General features: G+C 41.6%; 1 protein-coding gene across 1 annotated transcript in view; it reads right to left on the bottom strand.

Moving 5' to 3' along the window:
• The window catches only part of SLCO5A1 (solute carrier organic anion transporter family member 5A1), a gene marked incomplete at both ends in the record, with an annotated part of 169,378 nt that overhangs the window by 58,212 nt on the left and 95,769 nt on the right, over positions 1–15,397 (bottom strand). The window contains one exon of the mRNA XM_080694766.1: positions 11,523–11,687. Coding sequence (XP_080550892.1) covers positions 11,523–11,687 — 165 coding nt within the window. The remainder of the gene's footprint in view (positions 1–11,522; positions 11,688–15,397) is intronic.

Genomic DNA, 15,397 nt, shown 5'->3' with positions numbered 1-15,397 from the left:
TAATAATGTCTAAGCACATGTTTCATTATTCAGATCAAAAGAGTAAGGCATTTCCCGCCCGTGTGGTAATAACCATATTCCGGCTACACTTACAAGCCAAGATGTCCATTCTTTCTGGACGTGATTTTTATGAGTTAACAGAAAGCACCTCTGAGGAAATGAGAGACGGTGGAATGAGCAGGAAGTGAGGATAATTTGCCTCTGGCCCTGGTGTGCCAGAACTTGTAAGGCCACGAATGCTCGGATTAGCACCTATTCCTTTATTATTATAAAACTGGGATATTATATTCCATCCACTACTTTCCCTTTCTGTCATCTCTTTCCATAATAATCTTGATTCTCTTAGATTTTCATGTAGGACAGATTATTTGATGAATCAAGAGGGAAGCCAGGGTCATTCTCATTAATAATGAATAACTGCATTATTCATTAAGCTCATAATGAATTATGCTTAGTAATTTTTAAACTTCTAAAAACTTCCAACAGCTCTCTAAAATAGATATCACTATACCATTTCACAAGTATGAAAACTTGCAGCCAAAGATATTCGTTAGGCCACCCAAGATTTGAATGCAGGTAATAAATGGCAGAGAAGAACCTGAACTCAGACCGTCTGACTCCAAAACCCGTGACCTTTCTCTTATGGCATATGGGCTCACCGCAAAGTGGGAAGAGATCACCTCACTTAAAGTGTGGGCCTCTATCATGGGAAAATGCCCAGTAAGAAGTTCCTGGGCTTTCCAAATGGAAATGTAACCATCAAGTTACCTCACTCCTTTATAATCCCCTGATAAATGCAAAAAGTACAGCGATTTAATCTAATGTGTCAAGGGAGAATAAACATTACTCTGTATATAAAAGAAATTTAAACTGCCAGGAAAACTATTTCATATATCAAAAGCTTGACATTGATTAACCTGAATGTCTAGAACAAGAGGCTTCTCACAGATACCAGAGGCTCTTGAGGGGTTGGAAAATAGTGAGATGTCTGTCAGGTGACCCTTGGTGAAAGGTCACCCTTGTCAATCCATACTCTAGGCATGTGGATAGAGGTTTTCAGCCATTCCTTCATCACAACTATTGGGCATGTCTTAGATGCCAAGGACAAGACACACTGAGCGGTAGACATGCCCCTACCACCTGCACTGACACCTCCTTCTTCCCCTGGGTTTTTAGACCTCATGAAAAGGCCTCTCATCTTTCTCAACCCAACTTTGATTCACTTGTGAGTAAATCATAACATTTTGCTCTGCAAGCAAAATATAATAATTTAATAATAATAATAATAATCAAAATAGAATAATTTTGATGGCGATGGCTCTCAAGGGCCTCTGCGCCATTCCGAACACCAATGCTCAATGTGGGGCTCTGAGAGCAGAGGAAGAAATCTGAAGAACACTGAGCCACAGACCTCTGAGCCCAGAATATCTCAACATTGTGTCTTTTTTTTCTGTAAATCCCATGCGTACACATGCACACGTGCATAGGAAACAAAGTGCAGACATAAACACTGTGCTTCTAGTCATCCCAAACAAGTGATGTGAAGCTTCAACCTCACCATCCTAAATACATAAAATTAGAGCCCAGTGTGATGGCTCACTCCTGTAACCTCAGTACTTGGAAGGCTGAGACAGGAGGACTGCGGGTTCAAAGCCAGTCTCAGCAACTTAGTGAGGCCCTTAGAAACCTAGTGAGACCCTGTTTCAAAATAGAAAAGAAAATATGGATGAGTGTATAGTTCGGAGATAGAATGCCCCTGAGTCCGATCCCCGGTATTATGGAAGGAAGGAAGCAAGGAAGGAAGGACAGGCTATATAGATTTTTAAAATATTTTTTCACAAAGATTCACTTATTTTGTAATGATCTTTGTAAAAAGTGCAGGTAAATGTTAAATCGTGGGCAGGGTGGAGTGGGGAAAGAAGCCTGAGTATCATGTGACAAACCTACTCCCAACCTCTCAGTCTCTTTCCCCTGTTTGGCATCAGCCTCTCCAATGCTCACTTTGACTATGAATATCCCTCCACACCTTCTTGCCGTCTCCTGCCCGAAAACATCTGCTACTTTACTTCTCTGATCAAAATGAAATAGTCCCTGCTTAGAATTCCATTCTCTTAGCAGGTTGGGTTTAAAGTAAAACTGGGGCGTGGTGGTGCACGCTTGTAATCCCAGCATTTGAGAGGCAAAGACCAGAGGATCTCGGTTCACAGACATCCTCAGCTACTTGGTGAGGCTCTTTGCAACTCAGTGAGACCCTGTTTCAAAAATTTTTTTAAAAAACTAAAAATATAGGGCTGGGGTGTAGCTTGGAGGTACAATGCCCCTGAGTTCCATCCCCAGTACTGGAAAATTAATTAACTAATTAATTAAACCAAAATTGTTTTGGTTTAGTCAGAGAACCTAACAAGCCCTTTTGGTAGAGCTTTCCCCTCTCCTTTTCTATTTTAACATCCATTACACGGACTGTAAAACAGAAAAGGGAAGAAAGGTAATTTTTATTGAGCATTTACTTTAAGATATAATTATCTCATTTATTTGTTTTGAAGTAGCCTTGAGGAATAAGCCCTCACATTTTACAAGTGAGAAATTGAGATTCAGTACAGTTAACATCTAGTTAAATGACAGACTTTAGAGTCAAGTTTCCTTTCCTTTAGCAAAGGAAAACAGACAGCATTGATACTGGTCATAGAGTGTAGGAGGCAAAATCACTAAAGATGCCAGAGTGATGAATTGGTTAATAACTTGTCCCCTTGTAAGAAAGTAATATACCTCTGCAGGGAGTGTGAAATAAATGCTTATTTGGTACACGTGGCTTTGGAAAAACCACTTAATCAAGATTTTACAGCAAGAAAAAAATTACAGAGTTCATTCTGGGCCTAGTTATTGTTTTCTAGATTAGAAAACAAACTAGACCTAGAGAGAGAAAAAAAACCTGAAAAGCCCAACGTCACACAGTGGGTTGGTGGCATAGAGGTGAAGACCTCAGGGGCTAGTGCAGCCCTGGGGCACCTGGAGCGGAAACTCCAGCAGGCCTGGAATCAGCCCGAGCCGTCCCGCCAAATAAGAATGTGGATCTGCAGGGTACAGCTTCTAATCCAACTGATTCATGATGCTTTCTCTAGTTTTGACCTCGAATGTCTCCCAAAGGCCAGTATGTTGAGGGCTGGTCCCTAGCCTGTGGCAGGGCTGGGAGTCAGCGGTGCCTTTAGGAGGTGGGACTTGGTGGGAGGAACTTAGGTCATTGGGAACACACCCTTGGAAGGGGTTGTGAGTTGGGTGTGATGGCACAGGCCTGCAATCCTAGTACTTGGGGCCTCAGACCCCAAGTACTGGTAGGATGGCAGGTTTGAGGCCAATTTAGTGAGACCTTCGCAACTTAATGAGACCCTATTTCAAAATAAAAGACTAAAATAGGGCTGGTGGTATAGCTGGGTGATAGAATACCCTGGGTCCCACCCCCGTACCAAAATAAAAATAAAAGTAAATAACTACACAAGTCTTTTATTCCATTAAGATGTATGACTACAATGCACCAATTAAAAAAAAATAGGGTTGAGGGTATAGCTCAGAGGCTGGGTTCAATACTCGGTACCATTAAAAAGAAAAAGAAAAAAGAGTAGGGCTTAAGATCATGGTTCCTTCCTGTCTCTTACCGTGAGGTGAACAGGCCCCCTCCACCATGGGCTCCTCACCAGATCAAAGGCCATAAAGCAAAGGGGCAAACTAACCATGAAGCCTAATAAGCCTTTGCTCCTTATAACTTATCTCTGCTCTTTTATCACAGAGACAGAAAACCGACTAACACAGTGTTGCTTTATAAGCATGGGTCTGATGAATTTGGGCATAGCTGTACCTGCTGGTCAGTACTGTTCACTGATAGAAAGGAGCATGAAGCTTTGTCCCGGGGCTCCCTAAGACTGCTGCAAGACTCTGATACTCATTAACAGCAGAAACCTAGGCAACCAGCAAGATAGAGAAAATATTTAAGTTATTTTAAAATATAAAGAAATGTTTCTAACATATGAAAGACTCCATAAGACACCATCTTAACCTTGGTAGCACCAGGCTGTCCATGACACATTAGTGGGGCCTGATGTAAGAGAGAAAGAAGGTACTTCCTTTTCTAGCTGCCCTTCTTTTTTTCTTTTTTTTTCTTTTTTTTTTTTTTTTTGGTGCTGGGGATTGAACCCTGAGATAATCTACCTCTGAGTTACACTCCCACCCCTCTTTTATTTTTAATTTTGAAACAGGATCTTGATAGGTTGCTGAGGACCTTGCTAAGTTTTTGAGGTTGCCTTTGAACCTGTAATCCTCCTATCTCAGCATCTCAGCCTCCCAAGTACCAGGGCTTCAGGTGTGCACCACCACGCCCAGCCAGGCCTCCCTCTTGATATGTAATGCCTCGTGGCTGCCAAGTACATCCTTACCTTAAGGCCGTCACTATTTAGTAACCCCTCCTAAAAGGAGGGCTGTGTGTCTGCCTGTCATTTGGGATCCTCTGAATCATCTACTAATCATCAGCGTGATTGAGCCCTGCTTAATCGCCATCATTTGTTCACAGGCTAAGAACCTGCCACATGATAGGCACTCAAGCATTTCTTTAATTGGTTAATGAAAAAGCAAAGAGAATCCGAGTATCTTGACATTGTCCACTCTAACCTTTTACACAAGCTTTCATTAGCACTGAAGAACAAATGTAATTCAGTGTGATAAGTACCTCTCTGCCCACAAGACAAAAAGCCTGTAATTGTCGCTCTTCCTACCTAACAGCCTTTATTCAGGTCGAGATTGATTAAAGCTGTGAGTGAGAAGACTCTAGCAGCTGCTGGGGGACAGACTGATGGCTTGCGAGTAGTTCCCTTCTCTCTCAGTGGGTCTGAGTGTGGTATCAGCACAGGTCTGAGTCAAAGGTCATCATCACCTGATCCTGCAGCCAGTGATGCTAAAGCATGTCCATACCTAAGACACTCTATTGGTATTTAAAACAGCTTAATTTCAATGTTAAAAAGGAAATCTGAGCCAAGCATAGTGGTGCACGCCTGTACTTTGGAGACTGAAACAGGAGGGTAAAAGTTTGGAGCCAGCCTCAGCAACTTAGCAAGACTATCAGCAACTTAGTGAGACCTTGTTTCAAAATAAAAAGTAAAATGGGCTGGTAGTGTAGCTAAGAGGTAGAATGGCCTTGGGTTCAATCCTCAGTGAGGAAAAGTAAAGAAAATCTGTAGATATATATATATGTAATCTCAGTAGCTGAACACTTGCCTACAATGTATAGCCCCTGGGTTCAATCTCCAGTACTGAAAAAAAAAAAATCTATGCATACATTTATACAAATTAAAAATGGATTTTAAAAACTACCTTTGTAAAATGGAAGAAATTCTGTTGATGCCCTCAGAAAAATGAAGCAAACCAAAGCATGTCCAAAGCTCGCTTGTGTGTGAAGAGCGGTGATTCTCAGAGGCTGCAGCTTGAGCTCCAGGCACTGCCTTGATCTCATCGACAAAACCAGAAACCGGCAGCTGAAGACAAGTGGCAAATACTTGGCTATTTAGGCAATAATAAACATTACAGTGATTTTAAGAATTACACCCTAACATGATCCCCGTGCCACAGAAATATCTCGATTATTCTATGATAAAAAAAAAGCAAAATGGAATTTTTTTTGAAGATTTAAAGAAGTTTATTAGAAAGATAGAAATACAGAAAATAGAAATACAGCCCCATGCCAAAATGGCATGAGTGGGTGACTCGAAATGAATACACCCGAAATGGAATTTTTTAAGGGTACTTGTAAGACAAGCTAATGTGTAACTCATTAATACTTCTTCATGCCAAAGGGTGGGGGTCCCAAACAAAGGTGAGGCTGAAAACTCACACTGCTCTGAAACACAGATGTCGCTGACCACGGCTCCCCAGCAAAGAGGACTTAGATCAGGGAGAAGTAGAACCATAAAAGCATCAGAATGTTGTTTCCCAGGAATCATGAAAAAAATGAATAAAAACGATAACAAAAGCATGTGTCTTTATGACATTTCAGTTAAGCCATGAATTGATATGTATGGACTCTAAGAAGGACAGGACTCTAGCCAGCATCCTGGCTAAGCCACTTAGTATTTGTCTTTAAGTAAGTTACTTAAACCTCTCCAGGCCTATGTTTTCACATCTGGAAAATGGGCATAATTAATAATACCTACTGGATAGGCATTAGTAACATGGGTTAGATAATGTCACCCTTGTGAAACTGCTTGGATAGCGTCTTGCCTTAGTAAACAGTCAGTAAATGTCAGCGGTTGTTTTATTATAAGTATTTTTACATAAGTTTCATTCTCAGGCCTATTCAAACTACATGACTTGAAGTGCAGTGTTATCATCATAAATAACAGTCTTCTTTCCTATAGTACATGAGTAAGTTCTTTGCTTCTTTCATTTATATTGTTGAGCCTACTTGATGCTAGGTAAGCTTCAGAGCAATGGCTGCTCTCGTCTTCTTCCGACCCTCACAGCAACCTTGGGCTGTGAGAGTGACCGTCCTCACTGTGTGGCCTTGACGGAGGTAAGTTAAGTGACTTGCTCGGAGACACACATTACTGGCGAGATTCGAGGCCACGCTGTCCAATTCCCACTTCAGGATTTTCCCATCGTTACAGGTTTTTCCAAACTACCAGCTTCCCAGCTTCGTAATATTGTTTTGTTCTTTTTTTTTTTTTTTTTTTGGTGGTACTGGGGATGGAATCCAGGGGCCTTCTACCTCCGGGCTACACTCCCAGACCTATTTACCTATTTTATATTTTATTTGGAAACAGGGTCTCTTAAGCCAGCTGAGGCTGGCTTTGAACCTGTGCAATCCTCCTGTCTCAGCCTCCCAAGTGCAGGGATTACAAGCGTGAGCCACCACGCCCTGCTCCAGCTTCGTAATATTTAATCCCAAGCAATAAATGTGACCTGAGCGAGTGAGTAGGAAGGCCGCAGATGGGAGAGCAAGCTGTGACACAGATCCACTGCTGGGCAGACGTGGGGAGGTGAACATGGGCTGGCACTGGCATTGCAACCATGTCTGCATCACACACAGTGGCACCACCTCCTGCCAGGGTACAGGACCCCAAGTGGGATCACAGACGGCCAAGTGGTGCTGAAGGGCCCTGACAGATTTCCCACCCCCAGGGCCAGAAAGCAGCTCCCCACGCCCTTCTGCATGCCTTCTGGGTCCTCTTAGCTCCCACTGAAATAAGCTCAGAGGTAGGATTCCCCTGGGTTCAACCCCCCAGTAGTCCCCAGGAAAAGAAAATTTTTCATTTAGTTTTTCATTTCATGCATGAGAAAGGAAGGATTCAAAGAAAAAAAGATATCAAATTATAAAACCTTTAAAAAATAAAAACCTATGTTCAGAGAGTAAGAAGGGTTTAATTGATAAAAAAAAAAAAAAAATTAAAGCCAGGCGTGGTGGCGCATGCTTGTAATCCCCATGCTTGGGAGGCTGAGACAGGAGTATTGCACGGGTTCGAAGCCAGCCTCAGCTACTTAGTGAGGCTCTCAGCAACTTAGTGAGACCCTGTTTCCAAATAAAATATAAAAAAGGTCTGGGAGTATAGCCTGGAGGTAGAAAGCCTCTGGATTTCACCCCCAGTACCACACACACAAAAAAAAATTAAAAGCAAAGAGGAATTTTAAAAAGAATTATCCTTCCTGTAATAGGTCACCTACTCTTTTTTTTTTTTTCTTTTGTAGTACTGGAGATGAAACCCAGGGGCATTCTACCTCCAAGCTACACCCCAGCCCTATTTTTATTCTTTATTTTGAAACAGGATCTCACTGAGTTGCAAAGGACCTCACTAAGTAGCTGAGGCTGTCCTTGAATCGTGATCCTCCTGTCTCTGCCTCCCAAATACTGGTATTATAAGCGTGCACACCACCATGCCCAGCAGTCACCTACTCTTCTTTCTTTCTTTCTTTCTTTCTTTCTTTCTTTCTTTCTTTCTTTCTTTCTTTCCTTTCTTCCTTTCTTCCTTTCTTCCTTTCTTTTTCTTTCCAGTACTGGGGATGAAACCCAGGGGCATTCGATCTCTGAGTGACATCCCCATCCCTAGTTTTTTATTCTTTATTTTGAAACAGGGTCTCACTGAGTTGCAAGGGACTGCGCTAAGTAGCTGAGGCTGTCCACAGACAGCAATCCTCCATCTCTGCCTCCCGAATGCTGGGATTACAAGCGTGCGCCATCACACCAGCCCAGTGATCACCCTCTCTTGATCAGTCTAGATATCTCTTGTCAGCCAAATGTGGTGGTGCATGCTTGTAATCCCAGTACTTGGGAGGCTGAAATAGGAGGATCACAGGTTCAAGGTCAGCCTCAGTAACCTAGAGAGGTTATCCAACTCAGTGAGTCCCTGTTTCAAAATAAAGAATAAAATAGGGCTGAAGATATAGCTCAGAAGTAGAATGTCTCTGGATTCCATCCCCAATACCACAAAAATAAATAAATATATAAATATAAATAAATAAATAAATAAATAAATAATCTCTTGTCTATTTGTAAAGGGAGGAGGGATATGAGCTGGGATGAAAAAAGACCAAAGAGAACACAGTAAACTGTCAAATATCATCTAAATTGCATTAGACATGGGGGAGAAGGGAGGAGGGAGGAAGGGAGAAAGGACAGACTGGTGGAGAGCCAGAATGGAATAGGCACTTTATGACATTGTTTCTTTCCTCCTGAAGTTGTATCAGTATAAACCGACTCCGCCATTCCTGCCTTACTTGCTCCTGCTTTTCAGCTGCCTTGAACATACCACTGGAGACTGCAGCTGAACACCCAGGTCCAGCTGGACTCTTTAAGCCATTTTTTTTCCAAAAGGAATTCTCTATCTAGCCTTTACCTTGGCCAGTAATTATGAGATGGCTTTGGTCAATATGCAGTCCAAGTGCTTCCATCGCTGCCTGGCTCAGCCCAGCACAGATATGCAGCATCCCTGCGTCAAAATCTGGAGCCTGGACAGCTCTGTTCCCCACTGCAGTGGGAGCAGGGCATTCAGGACGGCCTCCCCATGTGTCCTGAAGAGGCCTCTAAAACAATAGGGTATCAGCCAGGCATGGGGGTGAGTGCCTACAATCCTAGTACTTGGGAGGCTAAGACATAGGATCGCAGGTTCAAGACCAGCCTCAGCAACTAAGGGAAAGCCTGCTTCAAAATTAAAAGTAAAAAAGAGGTGGTGCCAGGATTGGTGGTGCACACTTGAAATCCCAGCATTTGGGAGGCAGAGACAGGAGGACTATGGTTCTTGGCCAGCCTCAGGTACTTAGTGAGGCCCTCTACAACTCAGTGAGACCATGTTTCAAAATAAACTCTAAAATATAGGGCTGGGGGTGTAGCTCAAAGGTAGACTGCCCCTGGGTTCCATCCCCAGTACCGCAAAAAAAAAAAAAAAAAGCTAAATGTGTAGCTCAAAAGTAAAATACCTCTGGGTTCAATCCCCAGCAACACACACACACACACACACACACACACACACACACACACAATGCCATGGTCAAATACATCTGGAAAAGACCATGGCCTGAGTCTTCCTCTGGGACTTCCCCAATGAATATAGTTAAGAGTGAGGAAAGATCTGGAACAGGGGGCTCAAAAGCACTAACTCAGCAGGTTCTAAAGTTATTTGACTATGAACCTTCTTTCTAGTAACACCTTTTAATATTGAAACTTTATTCGGGAAATGCTTGAAATTTCTCCATACTTAACAGCTATGTGTCCTGGGATTAAGTTACACAGCCACTCTCGTTGGGCCTGTCCAAGAACCACTGCTCAATGAAAGCTCAGCAGAAAAGTTAAACTAAAGATCAGCAGAAGTTCAATTTTCTAACAACCAAACTATAAAATGATCCAGAAAATTCTCCTTATTAATACAGAAAATTAAGTATTTTTTGAAGTCAAGATAGAAAAATAAATATTTTTAAGTCACAATTACAATGGTCCACAGCAGCATATTCTTTTAAAGTGATTTGCTAGCATGGACCCATAGCCCAATTTTATGCCTTTATATGTGCAAGAAAAAATAGAAAACAGTTATTTCCATATATTTTGATTCCACTTCTTTTTCTACGGTGATTTAATCTTTGCCTGTTAGTTTTCAGTCAAGCGTACTGAGCTGGAATGTGGAATTGCAGAAGGTGACAGCCCAAGTCATCTGAAAAGTTATCATTTTTCTATACTGTTTAAATATACTTTACTAGTACACTGAACCTGTAGGGTGACAGAGACACTGACCATCTCCAATATTATGAAGGAAATATTTAGAATATTACATGATAACATACCCAAATTTCCCCCAATATCTGAGAATTAATGTTCCCATGTTTCTAGATATCATATTTATTATGAAAGTAGATTTGAGTACTAGCAACTATATGTGTCAAAGACTCCTAAAAATCAGTTTTCCCAGACATAAGACATATAAAATAAAATTCATAAGTATCTTCTTTCACCTCAATAAGCTCTAATAATTCAACTAAAATATGTCCCCATTTATGAAGAGAAAATCCTGATGCCCTGTAACTGATCTATATTCATTATTAAACATTAATTTATTAATTTTAATATAGTATCAACTTTTTTGTACTGAGGATTAAACCTATGAGCATTGTACCTCTAAGCTGATAAGCTGGGTCCCTCCCCCACGTGATCTCATAGCAGGAACAGGAGGTGGAACCCTGGAAGCCAGAAGCGGAGATATCACAAGACTCCAGGTGCCTCAAGACTCCAAACATCGCGAGACTACAGATGTCACGAGAGAATCGGCATGCCTATAAAACATCGGTGCCTCTGATCTGCCACGTGACTCAACTGGCCGATCAGGACTATGCACAGCTCTCCAGACGTGTGGCCTGTTGGCCCCTTCCCCCTCCCCAGCCTGCTGACTCCCCGGAGGGTACCGAGGTTGGGGCCAAATAAAGCAGCAGTCTCTGATAACCCAGTCGGTGTTTTTACCTCTTTCCTAAACCCCCTAACTCTATTTTCAACCTTTCATAAGCCACACCCCCAGCCCTTTTTATTTATTTATTTTTGTTGCTGTTTTGAAACAGGGTCTTGCTAGGTTGCTGAGAGTCTTGCTGCGTTCCAGGCTGCCCTCAAACCTGGGATCCTCTTGTCTCAGCCTACCAAGTACTTGGATTACAGGTGTGCTCCACCATACCCAGCTAGATCACTAATGGTTTTAATATAACACTATAAGACCAATGCCAACCCCCCCAAAAATCAAATTTAATGTTGAGTGTCATTGCCTATTTCAATTTTTAAATTGAGAACCATAAAACCTTAAATATGAAAAATTCTCCCTTTCCAAAAGACAGTTGTAAATATGTCACACAGCGATACAGTGTAAGTCAGAGAAAACACATGCCAGGATTTCCAGGTAGCTGATAATGACATGGTTTCACTCTTGAGGTTAGACCAAGCTGTCTCCTCACTCACTCTATTTCAGTTTAGCGGTCAACGAGCTCCATGTGCTACCGCCCGGGCGGCGGGCGGGCCTTACCAGTGTAGATGCTGGCATTGGAAGCGGGGATCCCAAACTGCGACTCGATGAACTTGGGGATGAAGGTAATGAAAGCGGTTACAATGGCACTCTCGGCTGTGTATGACAGACTCACAAAAAGGAATGTCATGTTGCTTAAGATCCTGACAGCTGCTCTTGGTAGGTCTACAAAATGACAAAAATGACAAATGAATGTTATAAACAAAGGATGGGAAACAAAATAAAACTGAGTCGCTTTTGAAATGAACTGGAAATAGCTGGTCAGCAATATTGGTCACAAGAGGATAAAAACTAAGATGCAGTGAGGATTCAAAACTATCCCCTTTATTAAACAGAGTTGGTGTGGGGCTTTTTGCTTTTAATTTTTAACCAGGATAAGGAAATAATGTTTATATAATCATAAATAATTCACAAATATCCTTATAAGCATTACCCAACCTATCACTCTTGTGATAGGTTGCTTAAATTATTTTATATTTATCACTGATTAAAACACTGTTGTTTTTCTATAAGGCCTTAAAGTCCATTAAATGTATAAGGTACCTACAGTATAATCCTAAATTAGTTACCACTTCACCTAGCTATCACATTTTATTTTTTTACCCTGGTTAAAAATACCAAAAAAAAATTAAAAAAAACCCATAATCGAGGAACTTTTTAAACCTAGCCGATATTTTCTTGTAAACACTATGGGTATTAAAATTTCATAGCCAAATTTAAAATTTAGTAAGTCAAAATTACCTATCAACATTTAAAGACTTTAAATTAAGTCTAGTTGGTACATTAAAAGTCAATGTGTTAAATTGAAAACATCTCGGAGAAATATAAAATAACGTGTGAGGCCCTGGACTCGATCCCCAGCACCACACACAAATACGTATATAATATATTTTAATAATCATAATATTGATACAAGAAGGCAACACATGTATCACATGAATACTTTAAGTGATACTCTGATAATAAAATAGGCTCTGGGTTTCAAAGGTTAACTTAAAATAGAAATGGTTCTTTCTTCTCTTTCATTAAAAACAAAGTCTGCTGTTATTTAAGAAGAATTTACAAAAGTTCTGACTTTCAAACTCTAAGCTAGCTTTTTTCTTCTTCCACCTTCCTCGCCCCCTGGGCTGGGGCCGAGTTCTCAGCCTACACGCTCCGCAGGGGTGGAGGGCCAGCCGGTCCCAGCGCGCACCTTAGGCTGATAGCACTGGGCATGTTCTTACACACAGGGAGTCTGAGGTAACAGAGTGATGGGTGAAAGTTTTCTAACTACTAGAGAAGAAGTTACAGACATGGAAAGGTGGACAGTTAGATATTAAACTGGAGGCAGAAGTATTGGCAGGAAGCTATTAGGCCAGTAGATAATGGATGAGATGATAATAGATGTGCTAGATAGAAATACAGGATGGCAGTGCTCAACAGAATAAATTAGATAAACAGATCGGACAGGTTGATAGATGATAGACTAGTGTGCATGGGTATTAGTGTGAGTGTGTGAGTGTGTGTGTGAGTGTGTGTGTGTGAGTGTGTGTGTTATTTCCTAACTTTGCTAACAGGTCTTAAAAATAATGACACCCTTGTTACGGATTGGGAGAATATGGTTTGTGGAAACTGTTTCCCGGGAACCCCTGCAAAGGTCCCAGACACACTTTCCCCCAACCCATAACAAAATCCAAAACGACCCCAAACAGAAGAAAAAAACCGTGGATTCTTGTCCTAAGCTAAGAATAAATATGCATAGCTTGGACAGTTGCTGAAGATTTTAAAAAGTTTATTAGAAAGATAGAAATCAGAAAATAGAAATACAGCCCCATGCCAAAATGGCATGGGGGGGGGGCTCAAAATGAATACACCAAAGGGATTACACGTGGACTTGGCCTTTTATACCCATGACCTCCATCTTGTTTGCGTGACTCTGACATAGTGAACGTCCCTGTAAGGTACCTCCCCTTAACCCTGAAAGGTACCTCCCCCAATAAGGTGTGGCAAGGTGTCTTCTTTCATGAAGGGCAAGGTCAAACCCTGCCCCATCTTATCTAGCTTATCCAATCATGTAGATCTGTCTTTAGGTAAAGGCCTAGTTCTCCTCAACTAAGATCTGTCTTTAGATAGAGACAGGCCTAGTTCTCCTCTCCTATTGACTGGTTAATTGCTTTTAGCTAGGTTAATTTACATTGGAATCGTTGCCTGCTTTTAGGCAGAAACCAAGTCCTTGCACAGATTTGCCCTTCACCCAATTTTGAAATATATTAATAATCAGAGCTTTCTCAAATCTTCCTAGGCCATTCCCAATACTGGCACAACCCTGGTAGCAGTGAGCCCATTTAACGCTCATTTCTTGGTTTCTAAAAGCCATTGCCCATTACAAGAACCAGAGAAATGTCTACCTTTAGAACCAAGGCAGAGAACATGCAAGATGAGCTCGGAGTATCTTGAACAAGAATGGAAAGAACTGCTCACTGAGTGACAGGGGCATGTCGCAAAGACACAGCAGACAGCCAGAAGGACTTCCAGCAAACAACCAGGGGCAACTTGAACTCAATGAACTCAATGAATACAGTAAGTGGAAGTCTAATAGGAACAAGATGAGTTGTTCCTCATTATTTGTAGATTTTGCATTTGCAAGTTCGCCTTCTTGCTATAATTTCTTTCTGACCCCAAAATTAATACATGAAACACTTGTGGTCACGAGCAGAGTTGCAAACACTTGGCATGTCCAACTCCTCTGTTCCCACCTGAGGGAGAACAAAGCAACCCTCTGCCTTTTGTTTCAGCCTTCATATGGCAAATAAGAGTCCTTTTCACAGAATGCCATCCCTTTTCTTTTTTTTTTTTTCTTCTTTTCTTCTTTTTTTGCAGTATTGGGGATGGAACCTCTGAGCTACACCCCAGTCCTGTTTTTTATTCTCTCTTTTGTAACAGGGTCTCACTGAGTTGCAAAGGGCCTCACGAAGTAGCTGAGGCTGGCTGTGAATGTGTGATCCTCTTGTCTCAGCCTCCCAAATGCTGGGATTACAAGCATGCACTGCCATGCCCAGCTCATCAATTTTCTTACTGTGCTTTTTGTGAGGATTTGACTTATTTACAAGGCCTCCAGGCTGTCCCACTCCTGAGCACAAGGATATGACAAGCTTATGGAGAAGCTACAGGATCCAGGTGGAAAGACACTAAAAACACAAAAACTAGATGCTGAGTGCATGGTGCATCCCTGTAATCAAGGCTAACCTCTGCAACTTAACGAGTCCCTGTCTCAAAATAAATTAAAAAAAAAAAAAAAGGTTAGGGCCAGGTGTGGTGGCGCACGCTTGTAATCCCTGCACTTGGGAGGCAGAGACAGGAGGATTGCACAGGTTTGAAGCCAGCCTCACTGGCTTAAGAGACCCTGTTTCCAAATAAAAATATTAAAAATAATGGGTCTGGGGTCTGGGTGGTACCCCAGTACCACCAAAAAAAAGTTAGGGCTATAACTCAGTGTATAAGGCCCTAGATTCAATCATCAGTATCACACACACACACACACACACACACACACACACACACACACACTAAATACATGTTGTACCAGTATTGGGAATGGCTTAGGAAGATTTGAGAAAGCTCTGATTATTAATAGATATATTTCAAAAATAATTGTGTCAAAATGGCAGACCTGGGGAAAGACAGACTTGGTTGGCGTTGGTTTCAGCCAGAAAGCAAACAGCTATTGAAACTTAAATTAACCTAGCTGAAGGTAATTAGCAAGTCTATAGGAGAGGGGAACTAGGACTTCCTCATCCTCATTCTAAAGACAGGTTTACATAATAATTGGATAATCTAGCTAGGATGGGAGGAGGGGTCGACTGAAAGGAGACACCTTGCCGGGGATGAGCCTTACA

The sequence above is a fragment of the Muscardinus avellanarius genome (genome assembly GCF_963383645.1).
Source record: "Muscardinus avellanarius genome assembly, chromosome: 4".
In the NCBI taxonomy this organism is placed as follows: domain Eukaryota; kingdom Metazoa; phylum Chordata; class Mammalia; order Rodentia; family Gliridae; genus Muscardinus; species Muscardinus avellanarius.
The sequence above is the reverse complement of the archived record's forward strand: the minus strand, read 5'-3'. Positions and strand labels throughout refer to the sequence as shown.